General features: G+C 48.8%; 1 protein-coding gene across 3 annotated transcripts; it reads left to right on the forward strand.

Moving 5' to 3' along the window:
* Positions 1–16,198: 16,198 nt before the first annotated feature.
* LOC119139242 (enhancer of polycomb homolog 1-like) lies at positions 16,199–27,055 on the forward strand. 3 transcript variants are annotated; one of them, XM_037279767.1, is made up of 15 exons: positions 16,199–16,706; positions 17,252–18,500; positions 20,646–20,805; positions 20,955–21,100; positions 21,237–21,443; positions 21,514–21,662; positions 22,052–22,199; positions 22,676–22,816; positions 22,890–22,979; positions 23,097–23,245; positions 23,389–23,804; positions 24,705–24,937; positions 25,021–25,159; positions 25,230–25,623; positions 25,742–27,055. In XM_037279767.1, exons 2-15 carry the CDS (start codon positions 18,348–18,350, stop codon positions 25,812–25,814), a joined length of 2,598 nt encoding a protein of 865 aa, XP_037135662.1. In that variant the 5' UTR covers positions 16,199–16,706; positions 17,252–18,347; the 3' UTR covers positions 25,815–27,055. The 3 variants fall into 3 exon arrangements, with proteins under 3 accessions (XP_037135662.1, XP_037135661.1, XP_037135663.1); XM_037279766.1 differs by having other exon boundaries at positions 17,261–18,500; XM_037279768.1 differs by having other exon boundaries at positions 16,200–16,706; positions 17,261–17,357.
* Positions 27,056–27,568: the final 513 nt, after the last annotated feature.

Below are 27,568 nucleotides of genomic sequence, written 5' to 3' on the forward strand. Positions count from 1 at the left end.
GCACTCAAACATCGCTTTCTATAACATTATATGACCTGCATGCGTGGGTGCCCGACCGGGGCTTGTTAAGACGCACTAATTGCACTCGCTACACAACTATTGAAAGGTGACACATTTGCCTGGATTCATGTTTTATCACCCACGCAAAACAGCGCCGCTCGGTTACAAATGAAATATATTGGCTTTTTTTTTTTTTGTTTATTTTCCAAGGCCCGTGAAGCGATGGCGGTTGACTATCGCTTCATTTGCGAGGGTGAAGTTTGACTTTGGTGTCATGTATCCACTTAACTATAACTCATGAAACTAAAATGGCGTAACATCACTCAAATGTCTGCAACGACTCAGGTATGCTAGTTAAGCTAGGCTAGCTTAACTACTTTTATCAATTGCTTTGTGGATTTTTAGTTCATGTTTGACATTCAGCTGTAACTTGTGTTTATTTTCCACAGGCAATAGCTCACATTGATTTTTGAAACCGTGGCTCGGGCAATCAATGCGCCAAATAATGTCCAAAACTCTTTTGCCGAGGAATGAGCGAGTGCAAACTCTGCTATCGCCCGGGGCGATTTTCATTAAGGACGGCTGAAAGCCAAAGAGATCTCGGCCTATTCAAATGACTTTTGAAGCCTGACTGTTGTCCTTGAATGCTAATGGCAATTTCCCCCGCGGCGCACGTGAGGCATGCGGGGTGAAAATAGCTAAGTCGCCGCCCCCCTGGCAGGATCTCCTCTGGGCGCAATATGTCTCGGTCCTGTCAGCGGCTGACCTTTTGTGTATCCCCGCCTGATTTTCCAGTTTGCGGTGGCGGCGCGGTACTCTGCTGGAAAAGGCCAATCGTCCCGACGCTAAGCAGGCGGCGACTCACCGGGGGGTAACCCGTTGGAGGTTTTTGATTTTACAGTCAACCTCTGCTACTTACAGGGGTTAGGCCTCAATAAATATGGATGAATTATAGGTGACGCCCCCCCTCCCCTCAAAAACAAAGTTGATCATTTCCGATGTGAATTCCGACCGTTAGTAACGTCGATATAGTGATGGCGTGTCACGAAGGCATGGTCAAAATTGGACATCAATCTATCATCCATGTGAACAGAGCTACGGTGTGACGTTTGAATGTAAGAGGAGATTTTATGTGCTTAGTTGTGATTGTATTCTTTATATGTCATGTTTGATGGGCTTTGGTGTAGCCGTGACGGCTCATGCGAAAGCGCCGCGTAATTAAAGTTGAACTGAGTTGAGGAACAATTCGTCAGAGCCCGTCGCCTGAAGGAGCAGACGGTTGGGAGTTCACGTTCAGGTTAGCATTCGACACAAACCATTGCGCGTAGGTGAATTTGTAAATTGGCCCTGCTGCTAAAAGTTTTCAAACGCTTCACGGTGTCGGTACTTTGCCGCACGATTCAAACAGAGGATACTGACGAGAAGGGCGAAGTCCTCACCGTGGCGTGCGTTGGCAAAGTTCGACTGTCCTCGCTTCAATTCAGTCCAAGGAAGCAAGCAGAGAAGACAAAGACGACGCAAGTCCACCATGTCGTGTCGGCTTGCGGCTCTCGCCTCGACCTTGCCTTGCCGTTTCCTGTCTCTTCCTTCCAGTGTGGAATGGAACTCACTGGCGGATGAAATGGGGCGCTCCCTTTGACTTTGCCTGACATTCAATTGCACACTTTGTTTCCCCTCCTTCTCATTTTCCCGAAGCTGTTGTCGGGCTCCCATCTGGCTGGCTTTCATCATTCGTTTAGTCTCGCCCGGCGGTGTGCGTCACCCATCGGGAGACCCGCGGCCAAGCGGGAGATGCGATAGGAATGATGGCTTGCCGCCTTGCCGCACATCTGTCAGCCTTTAATTCTCGCGTCCGCGGGGCCAATGCGGATAAAGTTACGCTGACGTTCCGTGCGGAGGCGTGCCAATCTCAAGTTGAGATAAAAAAAAAAAAAAAGACAAAAAACATGCCAGGCTTGACTTGATATGGGCCAACGTCCCGTGGCCCACGGAATGTAAAGTTAAAGTCTTTTGTGGGGGCTGTAAAAGGCTCCACCTCTTTGAGGCGAGGACAGTACGGACGCGGAGATAAGACGCCTTTTAAGGACCGCGCCGTTTATATTCAAAGACGACAGCCGGGAAGGCGGCGATGGCGGAGTGGATTGCCGTGCCCAGCTTTGTTTTATGATATCTGTGTTATGAGAGCCAGGTGTTGGAGCTGATTCCAGGCTGCCTGAATTCAAAAGCACACAAGGGGACATTGCCGCAGCTTTTGCCCGCATTCTCCTTGGAATTTTGTCAACAAAATGTTTTCTCCATTTCTTCTATTGCTGTGATAATCATAATTTTCTGAATCCAGACGGATTATTCTGACGCGATGAATATTTGAGTCATTATTCCAATGAATTATTCATGACTGACAAAACTCGAAGGCTCTTCATCATGCTGGCCGACCGGCCAATGACTTGAAACCCCGATCCGGACTTCAAAGCTTACTTAGAATCCTAAACCAGACTCCCGTAGCCACTCTTCTCCAAATACTTTAAAACGGGGCAGCCGGTTAAAGCGCTCGTGGTTTTTTATCATTTAACACAGCGGTATCCATTTGGAGCCGCTTTTTAATTGAGTATCGATCGAGAACTTGTTGTCATGACAATGCAGGGATAAGAAATCGTTTGGTAGACAACCCGAATATGTACGTCGTCGGTGGCTTTTGTTCGGCGCGGTCCCGTTTCATCGTGGAAAAGAATGCAAATATCATCGAGTTGCGTTATGAAGCCGTTTGTCGCAGACGGGGCCGCCGCAGTGGCCGTAAATCAGCGCTCGGCAGCCATTAAGCCGCGTCGCGCGACACATAAAGGCGTCCCCCCCGCGCCACCGTGAAGGATGTTCCCTTTGACGTGATCTTGAACCGTGCTAGCGACACTTTGTTCTGCAACTCCACTTATTCATGGGCTTTAATTTGACGTGATTCGGTACACCCCCTTATACTAAATGTTTAAAAATTACTCCAAAAAAAATGTATATATATTCTTTATTATTTGAGATTTCGGATAATAAAAATCAAAGATTTTTTTTTTTTTTTTTTTATTGAAATGTAATGGAAAATGAAAACTGTCCAGGATGGCGAGGGAGGTTTGTAGTTGCCGGCAGCCGTCGTTGAAATTGAGTTTGTCAGAGTGGCAGGATGGCAACCGGGCCTCTCGCGCCTCCGGCCTCGGAGTGCTATGCAAATGACCGTCTTGCTCCGTAATTGTTTAAGCAAGATTGATGTCTCCATTCATGCGGCGATGGCACGAAACGCTCCCAAATGGAGCCGCTCGTCCGTGTCCGAACCTCTGGTCTGTTTTCTCCTCCCTCCCTTTCTTCCCTCGCAAAGCTTCAAGGTGGCATCTGGACAGTTTGGCAGTTTTCAGCGCGAGGTGTTGAGTGCTGACTTTAATGAAGATGCATCACGCCTGTTGCAAATTTATCTCCTCTCGTATGGCAGAGCAGATGCTCGCCGAGTGAACCCGCCGTTCCCCCCCATCAAAGCAAACAGGCGCAAAGCCCAGCAGCAGGTCTGTTAGCCGCCCTGCTAAGCAAGCCGGCTAGCAGCGGGGTGGAAACGCCGAATTAGACCTCATGACTGTTTCTCCCAGCGAAAAGGAATGCAGTATCTTTTATATTCGGGACCTGATTTCGACCTGCCGTAAAAGGTTAGCATGTAGCTACATCTCGGAGGCGGATGGCGGCTACGTCTTGATGGCGATAACATTCCCGAGGCGCATGTCGTCTCCTGGAGGGCCGACGGGTATCCGGCGCTTGATTTACACCGGCGCTAATGAAGAACCGAGTCCTCCGGTATGATCCGCTTTGCGCCTATTTGTGTTTGGCGCTCCCTTTGACCTCCTCCGTCTTATCTGCCAGGCGCAGGCGTGAAGGACAGCGCCGAGCAAACGTTTATGGACTTGTAAATATTCCAAATGGAACGACGGCGTCCTTGTGCACCGTTTGCAATTACGGCAGGGTAATAAGACGTTTTTGTCGGGGTCACGTCTCGCCGCGAATGTTCGGGTGACTGTCATGCGAGGCGGCGTACTCGACAGGGGGGGTTTGGAGTCTTTAGGAAGCTGCTCATCACTTCAAGACGGTGGTGTTGTTTTCTTTGCGGCCAAATCGATCACAGCATCAACTGTGGTGTATTTATAATGTCCATGGCTGCTGCTCTGAGCGCTTTGAGAAACAAACAATTGAATGTCCACCTCCCGCCGTGACGGTTGCTTGGCAGCCAACTCGGTGTTGGAAACGGCTGCCCGGCGTTGCTCTTGGATGATGTGGAGACATGTTGCTGGACATCTGCTCGTGTTGCTCTCCTCTTCTGTTCGCACATTCGCCGTGGGAAAAAAGTTCCAGAGTAAAAACACGAGTGGCATGGATCAAATTAAATGATCACCTTGTAAGTCTGACAGCACAACTTTTAATTTTGTTTGCACCGCCGGCACTTAAAGACCGCCGCAATTATTTATGGTGGCTTCTGTGAATAGCTTTAATCTTGATTTGAGTTTGTATCAAGTCCCAGACGGGCGTGTCATCATTCAGTCATTCATTCATGGCGACCTTACTTTGTAGCAATGCCTCAGTCAGAAGTCATGTGAGATGTCTCACTTTTTGAGTTTGTCTCATTCTGGAGAGTCCTCATTAATTCTTTCATTTATTCAAGATGTTCCCAAGACAGGGTGGAAAAAGGTGAGACGATGGGGGAAGGCGGAATGAAAAAGTCAAAGTTGGATTAAATCAAGAAATGGCTGCAGGACTTGCGGGAGTTGCAAAGGATTTCTTCTTTCTTGTTTTAATTCCTCCCCGCCGAAGGAGCGGCTGAGCCAATTAGACGGTGAATTAAAAGCGGGACCCGCTGACCCTGCCGACACTTGCTCATCAGCGGCCCGATCATTAAGTGCCAGATAACAAGCTCTGATTATTACAGCTTGGCCACAGCGCCGCCGGCGTTGCCGCTACTTAGCGGCTTTCCCGCGCGTGATCGGGCGGGCGGGGTGACTTTGACTCGTTGGCCGACAAATGCGCAACTGTCACCCAGTCGCTTCAGTAGCGGCTAATGCTAACAAGTGCATTGGAGCATAAAAATGATGCAATGTTGTGAGCGAGGTGGGCGTGGCCTCTGCTTTTCCTTTCCCCGACTCTCCTCTGTCAGCATCTCCGTCAGCCCGGCCAAAAGTTCTTCCGTGATGAACGCAGCCGTGCTCCTGCGAAGCGTGTCATAAATAAATCTGGCCTCTAAGAGCCAGACGGAGGCGGTGGCGTTCCGCCAGGGTGGGAACTTGTACTTTGATAAATATTGAGAGGTGCGATGAGCAATGGTTTTGTCACAGCGCAGCATGAAATGTGGCTTTGTGATTGGACGCTGGGGCCCAGGAGTAATTCAGGAAGATACGGGAGGCGACACCCCCGCCAAGCACCTCTGATGGAGTGTCCAAGATGGAGGACAGGCTGGATGGGGTGGGGGCAGTGGTTGACCTGGGCTCGACAGACTTTCCTCAACTTCTCCATTCTTCATCCATCTTGGAGGGCGGGGCGGAGCAACCTACCAACGCTGTTGACAAAAACCTCCCTTCCCTCTCAGCTTGCCGCCTTGTTGTCACAACAACTAGCGGTGCTAACCAAAGCCCTCTCAGGTGCGCCGGCATCCAATTATCTCACCGCCTCCTTCGCCTTATCGTCTCCGAGCAGGACTTCCGGATTGCATGGCGAAGAAATTATTACCCCGGCATTTAATGTTAGCATTCATGTCTGATTGTAAGGAGTGCGCGCGGGAGCTAAAGAGGCGTCTTTAGCAATCAGGCCGCCCGTCGGCTGATGAGGGATGCCGGTGCGTGCTTACGCCGCATTACCATTGATTCTTACCTGCAGGTGTTGATTGCGACCGCTGCCGTGCGAGGACGTGTCGGAAAAGCCTTCGAGCCCAGCAAGGCATTACTTCAATGCTGACCTGAAAAGGATTGTGTGGATGTGGCTATTTTGGGGAAAACATTTTGGTTCAGTACCTGCAAGAAAGTGGAGAGATTCCAGAGCAGACACAGCATGCCACATGCGAGGTCTGCGCCGCTGTGAGAGTGGTCACAGCCAATCAAAGTCATTCCCTTGAAATGTTCCGGGCTCACCAAGCTGGTGCCTGCTTAACTCATTCACTGCCAGCCCAAGTTAAATAGATCTTTGACATTTATAGCCATCATTGGCAGTGACTTTGTTCTACATATGTTGCCTGTTGTGTTAAATTTCCACGACACTTAGCATAAAATGGATGTAGCGTATTTTGACAGCTCCGGCAGACCTTTTAAGATCATTTATAGTGTCAGAGTGGTGCGTCGTCGATCAAGCTCGCAAATTGAACGCGCACCGCCCCTTTAAATGCGACCAAACAAAAAGAATGGAGCCGGCGATTGCTTCTTGATTGATGCGGCGGCAGGCGCTAATTGGCAGGCTTCTGGTGTCATGGCGCAAATTAGCCGAGCTTGTCTTTGTGGCTGCCGTGTATGATGAGAAGTGACAGGTGACGGGCGCTGGCACATCTTAATTGTGCAAATGAAGATGATGGTGCTCCTTTTTGATTGACAGTCTGAGGACGATTTGGTTAGGCAAGAAAACTGTCATTATGGTTCCATCGTGAAGCCTTACGGGACGAGGTCATCAGGGGTGTCCGGGGGTTCTGTAATGCCACAGAGCAAGGCTCAAATTTGGACTGATTGATTGTTGGTGATGCGGAGAAATGAAAATAAATGCATCTTAACCGTATTATTAGTGCCACACAGAATCGATTAGTCTCGATCAGTTTGGCGGGTCAAAGCAGCAAGATGCCGGTATTTAATGATGACTTAGCAAAAGCTCATCGCAAAGCAGCGAGCGAGTCGTCGCGTTTGCGAGAGCGGCCGAGCTCGTCCCGCCATCGCTTCCGACATTTGAAACTCTGGCCCAGTGATGGATGTGCTGCACATATTACACTCACGTCACTTCTGTTTCTGCCCGCAGCCAAGCTAAATAATTGAAAACTTGCAGCTCCACATGCAATCTATCATCTGGAACGAAAAAAAAACCTCTTTCTGCCACACCTTTTGTTATTTTAGCCAGCACGGCGGGCGAGGAGCTCGCGCAAGCCAACAAAGGAAAAATATCTTCATTTGAGAATTGCTTCAACTCTTTCATGGAAAATTGCTTGTTTTCTACACACATAATTATGCATTTTACAATTTATGTGTAACCTTTCATCAATACACTGATCAAATTCTCTGACGGAATCATATTTACTGGTTGCATTTGTTATTTGTATTTTTTGGGCTCTAACTTTTAAAAAAGCTTTTGCTAGGTGTCCCCTACATTAAACATTTTGTATCCAGTACCACATTACTTTTTTAGTGTGTGCGTGAGTAAAATTAAATATTTAGCAGTGTGTGTGCGTGCGTGTGTGTGTGTCAAAGCAAGCGTGCAGTGTTTCTGTTGCAAACGGTGATGCGAGCCGCATGTAAACATGTCCAGCCAAGCATCCTGCCATTTCATCTTACTTCCACCAAATCAAATCTTATTTCTGCAACTCACGTGTCTGAAAGGAACGCTTTTCACTGGACCTGAGAATACTTGACATCAACAAGTTGAATTCCTTTTCAAACTATCTTGGGTTACTCTTTCAAGAAGTTCTGTCAATTCAGAGAAACAACGTTTGAGCTCCAGCGGAGCACCAACGGTACCTTCAAAGCGCTGTTCCTGTTTCAGGATGAAGAATTGACACGAGCCGGTTGGACTTTACCAACGCACCACAACATACGAGCTAAAAGCAAAACGACTCGTTGAAAAGCAGCAGGAGGAAAGACGGCGAGATCTACACTCGTCCGTCTGCTTTTGTCCATATGCCGCGTTAGCCTAGCATCTTAATTTGTTCTGAATTCATTTGCCGCAGAATGTTCTTCTTGTTCTTCCTTAGCAACTGTAACCAGGTCTTTCATTCCAAGTCTCAACAATCAAGCCACAGAATACTCAAGGGTCAATTAATGGTGGATTATTATGCCCAGGTTGCTAATTCCCTCCATACGTACCATGTAAGAATACACTCACTTCTCTCCCTGCTTGTTGTGTTCTTTAGGAAATTGAAAGCGGTAGCTCCGGCGAGCACTTTTCACTTTGTATGGCGAGCCGTCGTCTCCAAATGACAACAGAACAACTAATTGCGCGTCTTGCCTCGCCTTTGTAATTACGTTGTCAAGAGAGTGGAAATGTAAAGCCACCTGCCAAGCGTCTCGCTCTCATGGCCAAAGTAGTCGAGGATGTAATTGAGGCTTCCAAGCGAGCAAGATAATGTGTCAAATTGGAGCATAAGGAGTAGAAAATTGTTCATTGTTCACCGAGACACTAGTGTGAGTTCGCAGAAACCTTTCGGGAGTGTAACGCGACATTCGTTTTAACAATTTGTGCTTACGGAACACAGATGGCAGAGGTCAAAGATGGGACGGATGTGTACAACTAGCCATCGAGCTACATAGAAAAGACTTCTGTTTCGATATTTGTTACTAATTCTTCATTCACTCCAGTTAAAATTTATGTTTGACGTGGATGAGTTCAAAATAAAGTGTTCTCAATTGACTTATCTGGTAAAACATTGAATTGAGAAGCAATTAAATAATTAGTGGTCCACTTTCTTAGAAGAGATTTCAGGTCTTACGAAAAAAAGGTGCATTTTTTCTTTTCATCCAAAGCTAATGTTGTGCTTCCACTTAGCTTGCAAATCCCGGATTTGGTTCACTTCCCTCCCACTTCATTTTACCAGAAGTCACTTTTCTCCTCATGAGTATATATTTTTTCCTTTCCGCTGACAATGAGAACGCAAACGTGCTCCAGATGCGCCGACAGATGCGCCCGCCGTGCTCCGATGACTCATCAGCGTTCCCATTCTGCCTCATCACGTATCACATCGAGGCTCTGATCGGTGGCGACGGCTTCACCCCAGCACGGGACCGGTCGCCAACCCGTCGCTGTCAACCTGATGGAGGCGTACGCGGCGGGTCGACGCGGTTCGCCCGGCGGAGGTCTTCTGAGGCGGGTCTACGTGGTTCTGGAGCTGACGTCGGCTCACCTACCCGTCAATCAGTCGTGCTGGGGATCCTTCTTTCTTTCTCCGGGGGAGGCAGCCAGACTTCTTAACCCAATGGAACAACGAATCGGGTGCCCGTGGACAAACCGCTGCTTCTTGGTCAAGAAGAATATCACCCATCTGTGGCTGAGAGTTCCCGTGGCTGGAGTTGTTCACACCTGGAGCGCTCCCACAAGCAGCACTTGAAAGCCTTTTTGCGAATGTAAATTGGAAAAAGGTACAGTGAGCATGTTGTAAGAGAGGCATATGTGTGAGAAGAGAACACGGCTATGCTAAATTTAGCCCAATCTCCCGCCTGCTTCGGCTCTTGCGCGGAGGCAACAAAAGGGCACCGCTGGGAGCTGAGGCGTGTATTTTTAACAAGGGAGCTCGGAGGTGAGTTTAGGATTGCGCCTTCACGCTTCTCTCGGATTATTCACTTGTCCGTAATCTGACATTTTAGTCTGAGGCCTTGGAATGTTATCCTCGGTGTTTGCCCTCCTCTCTCAGCGACCAAACAACATTCAAGACTTCTTAGCTTTTACTTTGCGTTGCCTTTTGCTATGCTTGTCCTTTGCTTTCTGTTTCTTGTTCCAGTGAGTGCTGACCTAAACTTGTAAAGCAAATTCAAACAATTGACACCCAGCAAATTGTTTCTAATTTATCCCCGACGGTCAGCCCTCTTAATTTTAGAGCGTTTCTCTTGGCTACACTGCTTCCAGAACGTATTTGTGGCTGTTTGTTTTCAGATACCAGCTACCATGCTAAATTCTGTTAGCATTAGCCTTTGTACTGTACGTATATAGCAGGGGTGTCAAACTCATTTTTTTTCGCGGGCCGCATTGTAGTCATAGCTTCTTTCGGAGGGCCAGTATGACTGACAACCCAAATGTATGAGCACCTCATATTATATACAGTAAAAGCTACAAAACAAACTGACAAATAACTTGTTTTCAAATCAGAGGAGTAAAAACTGGTCAAATATTCAAAAAAAAAAAAGATTTTATTAAAAGTGAAGACAATTTGCAATTCTCGTAATGACACACGAATTTGATGCACAATTTGTCTTCGCGGGCCACATAAAATGATGTGGCGGGCCGTATCTGGCCCCCGGGCCTCGAGTTTGACACCTGTGGTATATAGCATCTTACTATCAATGCCTCAGACATCACAGAAGACCGAATTGTAGATACGCAGTTGAATCGCTAGCGCGCAAACTGTTTGCATACCAGCATTCCCAAACCAGTCACACTTCTGAAATTGTAATTTCTGATTGGCCAGCTCGTCTTGGTGTCTACGTGAGCACGTGCCCTGCAAGGTTACCAATAAGATGAAGGTGACTCAACTGGCACTTTTCCCGAAACCTCCCATTCTGGGTCCCTTCCTGTGTGCAAAGGCCCTCATGGCACGCAATCGCGCACAAACAACAACACGTCCCCACACACTCGCACTCCTCCGAGGTGCAAGCGGCACTTGCCCGGGGGCACACCCCGCAGTGTTGTCACACACACACACTCTGTGTTTAGCCAGCAGCGCGACGGAGGGGGAGCAAGAGAAGTCGAAGCGAGGGGCGAGCTGTGGGGACAACACTCCACGTACCGCAAACCTTCCTCTTTTTCTAGTACACTCTGTCCTCACCAGTGGGACATTTCATTGTGCTAGTAGAATGACTGCAGCAACATGTTTACAATCCTGCATGCGAACTTTCATGACATCACAAACAGTAGCAGGAGCACGCACTTGTCAACCGGTTTTTCCTTCTCCTCTGTGTCCTACTAGTGAGCAGTCTCCTAGGACATGGACTTTAAGATGGATATCAAATAAATGCTCAAACGGCTGCCGTAGGGAGGGAGGGGAATAAAACAGAGGACAGGAGGAAGAATAGGTGTCGCCCGTGGGAGAGGGGGGCACCTTGTGTGGGTGTGGGTGTGTGAGAGACAGATGTAAAGCTAAGTAATTCCCTCCCACAAGATTCCTCCTGACCGCATTGTGCCGTCGCACACTTTCTTCTTGATGACCCAAAGCAAACATCTGCAGCAAGGCAGCATGGGATTTAAAAATAAAAAATAAAAAGGCAATGAAGGCAGTCTGCCCCCTAGCGAGTGGGATGTGAACACGCGTCCGGCGGCTGTGTGAGGATTGTCCATGCCAGCACGAGCTCCCACGCGTTTCCACGAGACGAGTTGAGTGGTAACGCGCGTTTTCTTTGCATTTTCCTTTGGAAAGCAATTTGTCACCAAATTACACTTGCAGAGGAATGAAAGTTCACGGAACGTTTTTGAAAATGTCTGACTTTGCCCCACACAGTTCTATATAAAAAAAAATAATTCTCTTTCAACTAATTATTGCTGTGCAGGTCGGCTCAGGTCAGGATGGATCACAGATGTGTTGAGTGGTGACTGGTGGTGACTACCCGCTCCTTATTCAGGCATTAACAAGCTCTAGCTTAATGAAGCGAACGTTCCCTCAAGGTTTCCCCCTTGATGCCTTATCAGGGCGCTTCCTCCGCAGTGATGCATCGCGCCGTCTCTCTCTCTTTCTCTCTCCCAACGCAATAAAGCCTTTGTTTATTTGTGCGCGAGAAGATAACGCTCCTGCAGGTGGCTCGCTTCCCGGGCAAACAACAACACTCGTCTTTGTTGAGCCACCGCAGCACTGATGCATGGAGGAGAGCAAAACTTTTACTTGGCCCACTGCTTTTTTTCCTTTTCCCTTCTGCGCGTTGCCAGCTCTGCCCCCCCCCCTAATCACTTTCCGCCGTTTATATTAGTCTGAGAAATGAATGAAGTCAAAGCACGGGTGGCCAAACTTTTTCATTTGAAGGCCCCAGCAGGGCTCTGGAATGAATTATTACAACACACTGAACTCAATTGAGCAAGCAGTTGTATATTCTTGAGCGATTTTTTTAAAAAAAAATGCGAGCTGATAAAGCAAAGCTTTTTGGGGCAGGATGAAAACGAAAGATTCGTCCCAATACTTTTGTGCAGGCCCTCTCGTCATCTTGTGCGGCTCCCCGCCGTTGTCGATTTCACGCTCGATTAGGCGTCATTATCCCAAAAGAAGAGCTGATTCGCGAGACCTCCCCAAAGGCAAAAGCCAGAGATTTGCAGCGGCGCGCTTGATTGGCCAAGGAGGAGAGGATTGAAGAGCGGATTAAAGCCTCGCAAGACGATTCTTCGTTGTTGCTGTTGGTTGTCAGTTGCGCTTGAGTGCAAACAAACACAACAAAAAATCATCAATCAACTTGCGCAGGGGAATTTTTTTGATTCCGTACAATTGTCTCACCGCAAAGGTCACCGATTTACTCTGGCGGACCTCCACTACCGAGCAAAAATGGTGAATTATTGAACAATGTTGAATTAGAAGGAGAATCGTCTTTATCGTCAGGAGCTGGCATATTCGACACGTTTGTCCTCTCGCTTGAACTGCTGCCCGTTCTCGATTCAATTTTCTTTTTTCTCAGTTGATTTGCGCGCCGCTTCTCTTTTCACGTTCTGAGTTGCTGCCGGGTCCGTTGTATCGCAAGCTAACGCGCAAGAACCTTGCTCACTTTCCCGAGTGGAACGAGCAAATCAAACATCCGAATTTAAAATTGAAGAAAGGCTGAGGAGGAGCAGAGGTCGGACGGGTGTGAATTTATTTTGTTTGTAAGCTTCAGTCAGGCTTTCCGGAGACTTTTGGCCTCTGTTGTGGGGATTATCGGCTTTTTTTTAAGGTTTTTCCTCGTCTGTTTTTGTTCTCATCCTATCCCATCTCGTATTGTCAAGCTGGCTGCAACATTAGATAGCCCGGCGCTGATTCCATTTCGGCCACGTTGCGCAATGCAGTTGTCTGCGTTTTCTGATTGCGTTTGTCATTTGTGCAATCAAGATTCAGCAGAAACGCGATGCTTAATTGCATTTGGTGTTTCGCTTGAGGACACATTTGTCCCTCCAGCAGGAATTATTGGAGGCCTGATAAAAGACGGTCATTACGTGCCCTTTCTGGCTGACCTGGAATCAATATTCCTTGTGGAGAAGCCACGCAAGTGCGTTTTTTTTTTTTTCTTCGTCACTCTTGCGACTCATCATGCAATCCACTTTTTATTTCCTCTATCGACCGCACGGATTTGACAAGCTGCTTTCATTTTTTCCCCCATTCAGGCGGCACAACAAAATTCTGCCTACCGACTGATAAAGGACGGCAGAATGAAGTCGCAGGCGATTGCAGAAAGCCACATCTTTTTTTTTCTCCCTCTTTGGGTTTCCTTTAGCTGTCCCTTCTGAAGATGATCATTTCTATTCTGGGGCCGCCATTATCTTTTGAAGAGTCACACATGATTGCGTGTTGCTGTGCTCGTGTGGCTTGTCAAGTGGACTCGCCAGACTGAAGCCACCAAAACAGTGTTTTGCATACTGAATGAAATGTAAATAATTAAATAGTTTGTGCGTCGTGATGATTTCACTCCTTCTGGTATGTGAGATTTTGCCACTAGAGGGCAGTATAGTAGTTATGCAACCCAAAACGAAGAGTTTCACTTCAAGTAGCGCTAACTCCTCTCCGCTTATCAATTGTCGGGAAAAAAGAGAAGCCCTCCTCTGCCTTTGCCTTTTTTCTTTTTTTGGTGTTTTGCCGCAGAGACGTCTGGTTCGATATTTCCCTCATTGCCGAGAGTCAAGTATGTCATTATTCTTCTGTGACAGGTGTTGTCACTGAGAGCGTCACCCCCGCCTGCATCCAGCCGCTTCTTGTCAGCACTCAAGAAATTTCCTCCTGTCATTTCCTCGAGGTCCTCCAGGCTCGAGCTGCATTTGTTTGCGGGACGCCAAGAATTAGCTTTCAGACAATGTTATCAGCCAAAAGCTCTATTGGGCACGGATTTTTTTTTTAGCATACAATGACATCATCAGTGTCTTTTCTTCCTGTCATGTGATTGCACACAAAAGTAAATTTCTGTATTTTGTGTCAGTCACACTTGCTTAATTGATTTTGGCTCCTCCCTTTACTTTCCATGACTCAAGTGCATCGACACTAGTTTTTGTCTGCATGGTTCCCTGAACGAGAAGGACAAAATTGACCCGAACATCCCTCCATTGGAATGAAGCGAATCCTCGTTCGTCGATAATGCTGACGAGCAGCTCTTGCAGTGCTGACATTCAATTGGGATCGGCTCCGGCCGACCCGTCTCCCCAATGAGGACGAGCTTCGCGGGAAATGCATGGATTTTATTTCCTTCTTTGAATGAGTTTTGTGTCAACAAGGTTGCAACTTAAGCGACGTGCAAAGGTTGGCGTACCATCCAAGAAAAAAGCCCTTGGCAATTGATTCATCATTCGCTAAAACAAAGTGTCTTCTTAAATAACTGGTGAGCATAGCATTAATTGAAAGGGCTTATATTTGATGATTTGTCGTTATCTCCATCCAAATATATTTTGGTCCTTCTGCAACCCTGACAAACAAATGCTTTTTCCCCTAATGAACTATCCGCTAGCAGATTGTGCATTAGTAGCGCGTCCCATTGCCCGCAGCGTCCGCGCCAGCCTGCTGCTAAGAGAGAGGCAGGAGTGTCCGTCCTTGAGACAAAGGTGCCGCAGGTCCCTTCCCACCCTGCGCCGCTTCACGGCCGCCTTGACCTCTGGGCTCGCCGCTCGAGTGGCGGCAGGCAAGCCGAGGGGGTGGAAGCTGACTGGCATCTTTGAGCATCTAGCAAAGTTGGCACTGCGAAATGACACCAGTGGGGAAACTTTGACTGAGTGCTTTTGTTGCCATCTTATAGCGTCTCTGTACCATGGAACTTCTGTTGTGAGTTGAGGAGTTTTATTTTGCCAAAAGTTGTCTTTCGCCACCATCTTATGGTATCATTATAGGTGATTTTAAACCTTTTGGGGAATTTCAATGACGCACAGATTTGTGATAACAGGTGACAGGTGGTGACAGGACAAACAATACGCCCGTATACTTTTTGGGTGTTGTTTTGAAATATCTCCATATGTCCTTTGGCTCTATCAAGGTTGGGTAACCCTTAAGTGATCCATGGGTCCGTGAAAGATATTGATATGGACAAGCAAGAATAATTGATTTAATCGGTCCTGCGCGGCTCCTGTCGGGCATGAGGCTGTCGTTGCCATGGAAACAGTCTGCCAGCATCTTCGGGGGCGTGCCTGCCTCTGCACCAGAGGCAGCGGGGTGAGTCCCAAACAAATGTACCCCAAGAGGAAAGAACTCAGTGCGAGATGAGTCGTGACAACCACTTGAGTGGTGTGACAGCGAGCGAATGCACAAAGCGAAATCCGGTTTTCAAACGCAATGCCCGTCGGGAATCGCACTCAAACGGGCCCGGCGTGCATGCAAGACTATGTCAGCGGTTGTCCGCACTTGTTTGGCGCGGAGAAAAAGGGTGTGGATGGCTGACTTCCTTTTTTGATCTCATCCGTTCCCTGCATGCACGGCCCGCAAGCAACACGAGCACTTTGCTACTCGGTAGGCCGTGTGTAACTCCAGCCAAGCTCCCGTTAATTAACTTCTCTCAGGCTAATTACTGAAGTGCACTGTAACTTTTTTGCATAGCATGAATGCTGATCCCCTTCCTCGCAAAGCAGGAGTCATGGTGCAGTGAGCATTGCAATGCTGATGAAGCTCAGTGGGCTTCACCATTACGCGGCTCTCCACTCCCACCTAGCGGCAAAAGCAAGAAGTGACGCCTGTTTTTCGGTGTGGCGTTATAAGCTCACCACTTCACCACACAAATGTTTGTTTTATTTATCCATTTAACCTCCCATTATGGGAATTGAGAATATATTCTCAGTTGACCTGGTTGTAGACAGAAGAGTAAAAACGTTTAATCGAGAACAAAAATTAAATACAAACCCAACTCGTCTTGAATCTTTTGCAAATGCGGCTGTCGGAGTCAGCAATCCCAGTCAATATTCTGTGGAAGTTATATTTATTCAAAGAATGCTATAATTATGGAATAAACCAAAGAAAAGTGTTTAGCACTATCCGTCCGTCATAATTATGAATACAATCATTATTTCTGCTGGGTGGAGTGAGTGGACCAATGAGCGCACGCTGGTGAACTCTCCCCTCAGGTGATTGGCCGACTCAGCTGCCAGTCATACGTCGCCTGCTAAGTGGCTCCTGCTGGCCAGTTTGTGGATGTTTGTCGAAGTAAGCTGAGCTTGGAAATCCCTGCAAGTTTGTGCTGAGCTGACAATACTTATTTTGCCATATTTCGCTGAATGCTCGCTTGACACCAAAGTCTTGCTCTCAGCTACTTGAATTCTTGATATTTTATTCGAGAAAAATCTCACGAGGATTGGGATTTTTTTTTTCCTTTCCGAGGCGACCTGCGGGGAAGCTAAGCACAGTTAGCATTAGGCTAGCAGTATGTCAAGCAAAAGAAGAGCAGTCATCATCGTCATCCTCCAGTCCGGAGACTTTTTCCCAGGAGTCGGTTTGTTGACTTACCGACCTCACGGTGGCCAGTGTGCGGCCAAGGAAAGTCCAGGCGGGACGACTCTGGCTGGAGGAAGAGTTAGTTGCGAGTTGGCAAAGCGCCGATAATGGCGCAGGGTCAGGCTAGCTAAAGAGGCGGCTAGGCTAACGGTAGCCTTGTGCAAACAGCTGTGACCGACAAGTGAGTCCTCAAATTCTCCTCTTTGCATTTATTTTTCTTCATTTTCGTGTTTGTTTCGTTTGAATCGAATGTGCATTTGCAGTGGAACTCGTTTGACTTTCATTTTGAAACAATCTCGGTACAAATGGCGTCATAATGTCTCTGTTTAGCCCTTAATGTAAATAAGCTCCAACACTGACTTTTAAATGGAACACAGATGTGTGTTGAATGGCCCATCATATTTTCTTACACGGGAGTAAGTCACTTGGTTTTCAGGATCCGCTGATCCGATAGCTCGGCATTAAGAAAAGAAACCATGCAAATTGCCTCTATTCTTGACTTTTGAAATCGAGAAAATTTGAAGATATGATCCACATGAGCGGATGCCGATCATTAAACCGTGGCAAATAAGGAGATATATAATTTTGTGTGTGCATGAAATTAGCAATCAAACATGATTTGATGAGATTATGTTTTTGATTTGCTGACAACAGTTTTGTCTTTAACACAAATGGTTTTGCTTGACAGCTACAAGCTTGTTTTTTTCCCCCCCTCCCCACCTCTAGGATGCCCAGAATGCTTCACACGTGGAAGAAGTGACCTTGCCCCCAACTGAGTGATGGTTCTTCCGGTAGCCACTCATGCTTTCGGAGTGTCCACGAGGGATCAAAGGTTAAATGATATTCGATGTATATTTTTAATTACTCAGTTTATACTTTGTATATTGGTGCGCACACATTTCAACTTGATGAGGAGATTATATACATATATTTAAATGACACACCAATTAATTTGATGTTAAATTTGTGTCATGAGATGGTGTAATGGTATAGTTGACTTAATCTGACAGTGGCTTTATGTATTACTGATGTACGGACTGATAACCAGGTAAGTGTTTCACGAATACTGCATAGTAATAATTGCAAGGTAGGTTTTCTCCGACTTAAGTCATGTAGACTTCAAATGAACTCGAATAAACAAAGATATACATTGCAAAACAATTCTTAATGTATTTGTAGTTATCTTATAAAGTTCAATTAAAATACTGTAGTTAGAACGATTTTTCATAGACATTGAATAATGTTCATGTATTTTAAGTTATCTTTTGAAATAAGTTGTTGACTTTTGTAAATTCAGCTATTTTGAAGACACGTTACACACGTCCTGTAGTTAGTTAAATTAATATTCCGATAACTAAAGTCACAATAAGTGTAAATGGGAATTTCCGTTCCCATATTGGAAAAAGCCCCCATCTCATCGGTACACCCCTCCTCTCCGCGGACCCCGCGGCCGGTTGTGTGGAGCGCGCACGCGTGCCAAGCTGCGTGGGAATGGCTGTTGGTGCGATGGAGGGGGTTGGGCCGCGCGCAGCCAGCCGCTTCAGCGCTACATGAGCTCCTAATGTCCGCCATGTTGGCCATGGCGCATTGAACCGGGGAGGGAGAGCGGAGCGCCAGAGGAAGCCGCACCGACGCACAGCCACCGAGACGCGGGCCCGCCCGGCTCTGCTCGCGCTGCCTAGCACACGAGCCCGGCCGCGATCGAGGCACTCGTTCCAGGAGACCGTCCCGGATCCATCCATGACAACGAGAAGTAGAATTCCTCGGAGATCGACTCGATTTATGCCGCATCTCTTAATATACGTGTAAAATAAAACAAAAAATGAGTAAATTGTCGTTTCGGGCGCGGGCGCTGGATGCTAGTAAGCCCCTGCCCGTATTCCGCTGCGAGGATTTACCGGACCTACATGAATATGCTTCGATCAACCGGGCAGTGCCGCAGATGCCGACCGGGATGGAAAGGGAAGAGGAATCGGTATGTGGTTTTTTGTTTTGTTTTTAAGCGGCCCGGTAGCCTCTCGGCGGTTCTCGCCCCCCCACCACCACCACCTGGCGGCAACAACCCAGCCGCTACGCTGCCTGCGCAGGCTCGCTCAAAATGGCTCCCGCCTCCGCGTTTGCCGAGCACACGACGACGGTTTCCCGGACGGTGCACCGCGTAGCCCCCCTCAGTTCAACGCGGGCGTCGTCGCCGGGAAGTTAGCGGTCGACACGCCGCTGGTTGGCAGTGGTCGCGAGCGTTCGTTCCGTGACAAAATTATTGCGAGCGCACAAAGAAGTCACGTGACGTGGACCACCATTTTGTTGACGTTAGCCGGGCTCGGTGGCTAGGCCGTGGTGTAATTTCCACGTATGATGGCCAGGGGGAGACACTGAGCCTTCGCCGGCTTATGACAGCTGCCGTCGGCGGAGTTGACAGCTCCCCGAGGCGGCCATGCTGCTCGGCACGATTTGTGGCAGATCCAATCCAGGACTTGATGAAAATCACTTAATTTCTCAACTGAAATTTGGCTACTTGCCTGATAAAGAAAATAAAATCCATAGCTCATGAACTTTAGATCAAGTTAGGCTTACTTAGTTTTCCACAAAATCTCCAATCTAATCAATTTTGGTCAAAGTATTTTATGCTTTACATTTATAAATGACCAACTGTGGGCTTTTTAAATATGCTTAAGCTGTGACCTTTGCAGTTTTACAAAAGTCCATTTAAATTTGCACTTTGTGCTTGAAATGCATTCATTGCATTCGCCACACTGCCACGCTCTTCTCCAAGAGCTCGTCAGCAGGAGGCATCTGTGATGCTGAGCGGCAGACACTAACGTCAGGAAAACACAGACGGGGCCGGCAAGTCAGCAGAAATCCAGCCCCCCTCCTGTCACCCCTCCGCCTCTAGCAGTATTACATAACTGAGCGACAAAGGAGATGAAGCGTTTTACTACAGGCGGCGTGGCTTTTTGCTCCATGACCTATATCCGTTGCCGGGGTCAGTGGAACGCAGAAGTGGACTTGTCTGACTGCACGTTGGTCACAGAACACACGCTGACCTCTGCAACTCACCTGTTTGTCTATCTACTACCTATCTACTGCACACTTATTGTCAGGAAGCTTCGATGAGACGCCGTGTTCTGGTGCTTTCATTCAACGCAGCCTTGAAACTTGCTCGGCGCAGTCAACAAATTTCTTTGCTGAAAAGTGCTGCTGAAGGCCAAACTTTGGTTGCTTTGGCAACCTCGATTTCCTCTTTATTGAAGATTTGCAATTAGATGAATGTGCTGTGTTGTAAAAAAATGCTCGTTTTTATTCTTTCTGTTGGACTTTTTGTTGGTCTGTGGCCGGAACATTTTGTACAAGTGGCAGATTTAGGATTTTTGGCTTTGAGCATACCAAGCAGACCTTTGTCATTATTTGCCTCTTCCTGACCCGTTTCCCGTGTCCTTAGTTTCGTTTCAGTTGCGTGAAAGTGAGCACAACAAGATTTTGGCAAAGAATTTCTTGCGTTCTTGCCAAATGATGGAAAATTGTGTTTGTGAGCCGCAAACCAGCAACGGAACGTTTTAGTGCTTTTGAAACTGACTTCTTCAAGGCGTGGCGTACTTTGCGACCGGTGAGCCAGGCCTCGCTGCGATACGTTGTGGCTGCTTGCCCTGGCTGAGAGAAACATTGACTTGCCGGCATCTCGGAGGGTCGGTTGTGGTTGTGTGACGCCATTTTTGCCACTTTTTTTTTTTTTTTGTATTGGACGAAGAAAATGTTGCGACGTGTCAAAACGAGTGGGAGCTGTGTTCAAATAGTTGCGAGAACAAGCCGTAACCGCGTCGGCCATCTGTTGCGGGCACTAGCGGAGAAGCTTCACTTAAGTGCGTCCATTGATTTATTTCTTATTTCAGATGGCACTGATTGCTTGTCGACCTCTCTTAAAGTTATGAAACCTGCTGAGGCATTCTTTCCATGGCTGGTTTGTTTTACCGAATTCCAAGAGAGATGGGCCATAAAATTAGTGAAGTGACCAGCAATCAAGGCCAATTGCAATTTTGCATCCTTACATTTGTTTGTGAGTCTCTCCTCCAGGTTTGAGTTGAGTTCCGCATGCGCTGATGATTCTTCTGTGGCGCTTGGGCAGGAGCACCATCTCCAGCGGGCCATCTCGGCGCAGCAGGTCTACGGCGAGAAGCGGGACAACATGGTCATCCCCGTGCCCGAGGCAGAGCGCAACATCCCGCACTACGAGTCGCTCTACCCCGGGGAGTTCCGAATGCCAAAGCAGCTTATTCACATACAGCGTGAGTCACTTGCACCTCCGCCGTCAGCAAATCACAAAAAACATCACTCATCTTCACGAGGACCTGCAGCTTTTTATGAAACCCGATCGGGCGAATCGGAACCGTGTCTCGAGTTTTCCCGCTAACCATCCGCCGCCTCGCTTCTGCAGCTTTCGGTTTGGACACGGAGCAGCCGGACTACGACCTGGATTCGGGGGACGAGACCTTTGTGAACAAGCTCAAGAAGAAAATGGAAATCACTGCACTGCAGTTTGAGGAGATGATCGACCGCCTGGAGAAAGGCAGCGGGCAGCAGGTAACGCCAGCAAGCCTATCGGATTCTGTTTGGTGTGAAAATGGCTGAAGTGAATTTGCAATTTGTCAGTCCGCACAAATGTCTTCGTATTTGCTGCCCTTGCAAATAATTTCTTCCTGCTCTCGTTTCGATGCAGTTTGTCAGCCTCCAAGAAGCCAAGCTGCTGCTGAAGGAGGACGACGAGCTGATCAAGGAAGTCTTTGACTACTGGAGCCGCAAGAGGAAGGCCTGCAAGTCCGGCACCTTCGTTTCCAACATCAAGCAGGAAAAGCGGGACGGCTCGAGCACCAGCGACCCCTACGTGGCCTTTCGCAGACGGACGGAGAAGATGCAGACCCGCAAGGTGGGCCGCCGAATCGGAGGGAGTCAATGCGAGTGCAGCAGAAGCTGAAAACGGATGTTCCCGTTTTCAGAACCGCAAGAACGACGAGGCGTCGTACGAGAAGATGCTGAAACTTCGCAGGGACCTGAGCCGCGCCGTCACCATCCTGGAGATGATCAAGAGGAGGGAGAAGAGCAAGCGGGAACTGCTGCACCTCACGCTGGAGATTGTGGAGAAGCGGTGAGACACGGCTAGCTGCTCTTTGACATTCAACATTTGCTTCCGTGGCTTTGCTGGAAAGGAGCTCAGTGACGCCTCATTGGCTCCCGGAGTCTGGAGGTGACTTCTCTGCACCCCCAAAGCGGCGCTTTTGTTATCCATCCCAACACGCTGTGGCAAATGGAATGAATTTCCTGCCAAACAAGCTGTCAGCCTGAGCGCAAATTGGAGCGCTCTCCTTGAAGTGCCTTTGATTTGGAGTGACGCTCCAATTTCCGCTTGTTACACTCGCCCGCGTCGGCACTCCGTAACTGGCGCTGGGAATTCCCGCGTGGATTTTGAACTCGACCGCTCGGCCAGCGGTGCTTACCGTCGCCGTGTTTTGACGGTGCGTTTGGTTCCCCAAACAGAAACGGCGTGCCTGACTTTGGCAGCGAGGTGATGGCGGAGGCGCTGGCCCGGCAGGCTCTGCTCAAGCCTGTCTACACCATCCCCATTATCCCCAGTGCCAACCAGTACCGACACCAGGACCACTTGGACATGAAGGACTACAAGAAGGTAAAAGAAACTGTTGGGAGCTCCGAGCCAGCCGCTTAATGGGCGCCTTGTTACTTTGTAATCCATGGAGGCAAAATAGTTGATCCGGACGTGTTGGCCTTTTTTTGGCCTCGTAACACCTCGTTATGCAGCTTCACAGTTGCCCTTATCTTCCGTCGTCCTTCCTTCTGATTCAATTAGCTTCCGAGACCGGCAGAGCCCCGCGAAAACCACCTCTTGTCTTTTATTTCAAGCGGGCCTTTTTTCCTCCCTGTCGTTGATTGGCCTCACAGCTTAACGGCTCAAACGGATCTGACTAATCCTTGCCTGAGCGGCGGCAAGGATGTTTTATGGGGTTGGGTCGGGGGGGGCTGCCATCTGGCTCGGTGGTGGCGGCATCTGGCACGCGTTTCCATCTGCATATCAATGAAAGAGGACAAGAGACAAACATTCCGCCCCCCTCATCTCTCGCTCGCTCTCGTCTCTACCTCGAGCAGGAGAAGACGGAGGTTGTTCGAACCAAAAGGAAATATGAGAAGAAGCCCAAGATCCCTCCTCGAGCGGGACCCTCGGTCTTCAATCTCAAGGACCTCAACCAATACGATTTTCCCAGCTCCGACGACGAAGCCTTCTCGCAGGTAGGCCGAGTCGAGGGATGCGTCGTGATTTTCAGCTGAGCTCTTTCCTCAAGTGTTGTGTGTTTTCGTACAGATTCATTCGGGTTCTTCGGAAACAGAAGAGGAGAACGACCCAGATGGTTGCTACGCTTTCAGGAGGAAGGCCGGCTGTCATTACTACGCCGTGAGTGCGCTTCGATTTTGAGAGCGCGCCCTTTACTAGTATGCGGCACTCGCAGATGTTGACGTATGCGCGACCTGATGTCTTCTTTTGTTCGCTTGGTTTTGCTTCTCCCCGCAGTCGAGTCCCGGCCAGAGCGGCGGCTGGCCGTGGGAGAGCCCGTCGAAAGGAGGCCTCGCTCACGCGCGCTTCCGCTACTGTCTGACCTCCTTGAGCACACCGCGGCGCTGCGTCGGTCTGGCTCGACGGCGCGTGGGCCGAGGAGGCAGGTGAGTCACTCGCCGGGCCTCGTCCCGGTAGCCTTGAGCGGACCGGTGAAGCACCGCCGTCTTTTGTGGCGAACGGCGGCATCGGTCTGCTTGACACTTGGTTGAGATCCGTGCATCGAGCATTTGTCTTTGGCTGTTTTCAGGTTCTTGTTGGATCGGGCGCACGCCGACCCGGACGCCGTCCGTCAGTACCTGGATTCGGATTTGCAGCCCCCCTCGCTCTCCTCCCCACTTTCAAGCTCGCCGCTCCGCAACTCCAGTACCTCGGAAAACAATACCTCGGACCCCGCCGGGTCTTCCTGCCCTCTACCCTCCGCCGCCGCTTCATCATCTTCATCGTCCGACGTGACCGTGGACCTAAGCCGGATTCTGTTGAGCATCAAATCGTGCCGCTGGAGGCATTTCCGGCCACGGACGCTATCCCGGCCGGCTTTGGACGCAGGAGTGTCGAGTCTTAAAGCATTTGGCGATTTTAGTCGGGCCGTATCGGGACTAACTCGGAGTCTGTCTGGGGGATGCTTGCCGCAAACCTGCACCGGTCCAGCTGCTCCTGGCAAAAGTGAGTGCGTGCTATTTATTTTGTCATCAATTGGGTTTCCAAACTGAGACTTCACCAAAACTCGTTTTGTTTTGTTTTGGTTTTCCCCAATCTGTTTTCTCTTGGAAAGTGTGGCTGCTCTTCGCACTTTTCTTGCTGATTCATGTTGAGTCATTTTCACTCATCAGTGTTGCAAAGAATCCAGAAGGTTGCCCAAGGAGATCAAAATAAACGATGAGAGAGAATGTCTCCCGGGTGGCCCTGTCAGTATGGTTCTTTGCTTTTCAGCCCTAGCGGGCTTGAATCATTTATCATCCGTTGCTTGGAGCACAAGCGCAAAGATGGAGTCCGGGTCTTCCATTCATGCGCTGCTTCTATGAATGGAAGCCTTTTGAAATCGGCTTATGGCACAATATGATTTGAGTTCACACTTTCATCTTGTGCTCTCCACAAATTTTGACTTTATTAAGCTCTTTCAAATCACACTTGTCAAACCGGGGCCACGAACGAACTGCCTTTGGTGAGTGCAAGATGATATCAAAATAACATAAACCGGACTTGCCTAAAGTAGTCATATTTTGTCGTATTGATACATTTTTTACAGTTCTTATTACGTGGATTGAATGATGCAATTTGAGTTAATTTCTTTACCAATCCCGAGTCAACTAATTGTGTTGTCGAGCAGGAGATTTTGCAATTGCAAGAGAAGAAAAGAGGCTCACTGCGCTGCAATTATTATGATCCATGTCATTTTAAAAAAGGTGCTACTAAGAATATATTTCCAAAATAGATTTTTGGGACAAAAACAAGCTGAAAAGGTCGAACAAAGCTGCCAAGCTCCGCTTTTCCCGGAGATTGCTTTCCAAAGTTCATGTCCACTTGCCCCTGTGTGAACCGTCGTTGTCTTTTGACCCGCTCCAGTGTTCACGGTGGAGCAGTACCAGCAGCACAGAGAGCAGCTGGCTGTCATGCAGAAGCAGCAGCTGGAGCAGAGCCAACATCAGCAACACAAAAAGGAGCCGCAGCATCCGCCACCACCGCCGCAGCAACCGCCGCCACCGCCGCAGCGACTCAAGGAGCAGCAGCAACGGCGGCCTCAAATCCAGCAGCACGTCAACAACTCATTGAGCGGGACCGGCCCGCTCATCAGTCAGGTGTGGACGCGCTCGCTTGCTCCCGCTCGTGCACTTCCCGCTCACACCCTTTAACGACATCATCCCTCCGTCCGTCCCTTCAGGTTCTGGTCTCCAAGACCTTGGACCAGGCCAGCGCCCAGTTCGCCGCCTCGGCCCTGGTCACCGCCGACCAGCTGCTGGCCTTCAATCCCAAAGAGGACCTGGTGCTGGCTGGCGGAGTCAACGGTGTCCTGGGAGCAGGTTGGTTGTCGCCGGGCCTCGCATGTGCAACATTGAGCTAGAAGGTCAATCAAATCTCTGTCGTTGTCAGGTGTCTTGAAAGGTTTGCATCTGTCCAACGCGGCGGCAGCGCTTCACCCCAGCCACCCGTCGCCCACGGCGGCCGCCCCTGCTTTTCCACAGCCCTCGCCCCGTCCACTTGCGCCCACCGCCAACGCCGTCCCCGTCTCCCTGGCGGCCGCCCCGGGCAACCACGCCGCCGCGCTGGGCCTGCTGGCTGGCGCTACCGCCCCCGCTGCCGCCGCCACTCAGGTCCTCATCGGAAACAACATCTGTCTGAGCGTCCCGTCGGCCGCCAACCTGACGGGGCGCCACCTGCCTCGCGCCCTGGCCGGCGTGCCCCCCTCTGCCTTAAAACTGTCGGCTGCTGCCAACCTCCAAAAGCCCAAAGTCTCCGCCACGCCGCCCGTAGACATCGCGTCCAGGTGAGGACGCAGCCGACGAGTCTTTGATGAACTCTCCGGAGAAGGCGTCATCTCGTTAGATTGGATCCTCTCCATTGCCAATGGATGTTTATGTCGAGCGCGTTTGTGTTGCGGGCAGGGAGAAGCGCGAGGAGGACAAATCGTCACTGAACAGCATCGTGGACGGCACAGTTGCCATGGAAGTGACGTAATGGCGGAGGAGGGCGGCAAAGTCTTCAGGTGCTGTGCATCGTAGCGTCAGAAAGTGGCTGCCGGGAGGGATGACGAGCCGGCCGCCCATGTTGTCCGTCCTTTTGAAAACGTGTGTGTGTGGGGGGGAGGATTGTGTTTTTGTTCTTTTTTTTTTTTTTTTCCTGTGGAGGGGCGTACGTGTGTGTACAGTAAGGACTCGTTTGTACATAGCACTTGAACACACAACTGTCCCTTTGTCATGTTTTGCACTTGGGAGCGAAAAGGAGGTCAGTCGTGTGCGTGCGTGAATTGTATCGAGACGTGCATGGTGCCAGATGCTGCTTTTGATCTATTTATTGTGCCGTGTTTACACCTTTTTTGGATTCTCGTTCTTTGTACGCCGTAGCTTTGTTTGCTTCCCGTGCTCGCTCGTGTACGCACGTCGGCCGGCCGCAGACTCGCGCGCGTCACTTTCACATGTCATGTCAACAAACTTGTTGCGTGGGCTCAACGTGGCGGGCGGCGCCTATGAGCAGGGATGAAGTCTCTTCCCAGAAGCCTTTGCTGCTTCGTTTGAAAGCACTATTTTCGTGATTTTTTTTTTTTTTTTTTCTCCGTCGATGGCTTTTTGATAACGACAATGCTGCTTTTTGTATTTTGAGTCAGACGGGGTCCTTCGTTATTTCATACGACAAACCCGTTTTGTATTCATTTGATTTTTTTTTTTTTTTTTTTTAAATCTCACCGACATTTTTTGTGTTAAGTTATTTTTGTATTTTGTGTTCTTGTGGTCAACTCGATTGTAAGCTTTTAAATGTCTCGGTTTGGTTCGTACACTGCACAGATGATAAGGGAGGCGAATGAACGCGTTTCATCATTCCACTTTTGAAAGAGGGGAAAAAGCAAAATAAGGGGATGACGCCCTCCCATTTTCTTTTGTTCTTTCTTTGAGAAACAAATGGAAAAACAAAACAGAATCTCTCCAGATGGCTATGAGGCCAACAGAACCACAAGTATTTTTGGGTGCCTTCCTTTGGGGAATTTTATGTCCTCTCTTCTGTGAAGAGTCCGGCACAAAGGCGGCATTACTTAGTAATGCTCGCGCGCTTTGTGCGGGCAAATCTTGAACGCTGGCCCGGCTGGCGGCTTGTGTCCTTGAGGTTTACTTGTCCCACCTGCAGGCTGAAAAGATGTTGAAAAAAGAAAATGTGACAGAGCTCTCACTAAAATATGACAATAAAGCCCAGGGCCTTAAATGTGACCTTCCATGACGTGGCTCGTTTTTATGTGTATCCGGTTTGAGTGCTATTCACTTGTCACTCAGATTTCAACTTCTATCTGTACTGCCCAAGGCCTTCACCATCACTAGTGCAACTGCACTAGCCAATCACAAGTGATCCACTGTCCCCCTCACTGCTGCACCTGCCTGCCTTGCCCTCTTCAGGCTGCATATTTGTGTGAGAGAGACATGTTACAAAGAAGGCCTTTCACTCACCAGACGCACATTACCACCATTCTCTCGCAATGCCAAACTAAAGGAGGTGAGTTTTAAACTATGTGTATATTTATATACACAGTGATCCCTCGCTACTTCACGTTTCATTTATCGCGGCTTCACTACATCGCAGATTTTTTTTCCAAATTAAAAAAAACATTTAAAAGTCAAAATAAAACTTCTAAATTGAGGAAACGTGTCTAACCTTTACGACAACGTAGTATTGCTGCAAATGTTCGTTTACAGAAGTTCGTTTTCACGTGTTAGCACGATCGCGAA

Source organism: Syngnathus acus, chromosome 20 (assembly GCF_901709675.1).
Source record: "Syngnathus acus chromosome 20, fSynAcu1.2, whole genome shotgun sequence".
NCBI lineage: Eukaryota > Metazoa > Chordata > Actinopteri > Syngnathiformes > Syngnathidae > Syngnathus > Syngnathus acus.

Excerpts from the sequence above, each read along its gene's own strand:
- LOC119139242 (XM_037279767.1), top strand. The coding sequence starts at position 18,348 with ATGAGTAAATTGTCGTTTCGGGCGCGGGCGCTGGATGCTAGTAAGCCC. Across the intron at positions 20,806-20,954 it reads GCAGCTTATTCACATACAGC|CTTTCGGTTTGGACACGGAG; the intron begins GTGAGTCACTTG and ends TCGCTTCTGCAG. Across the intron at positions 22,980-23,096 it reads CCGGCTGTCATTACTACGCC|TCGAGTCCCGGCCAGAGCGG; the intron begins GTGAGTGCGCTT and ends TTCTCCCCGCAG.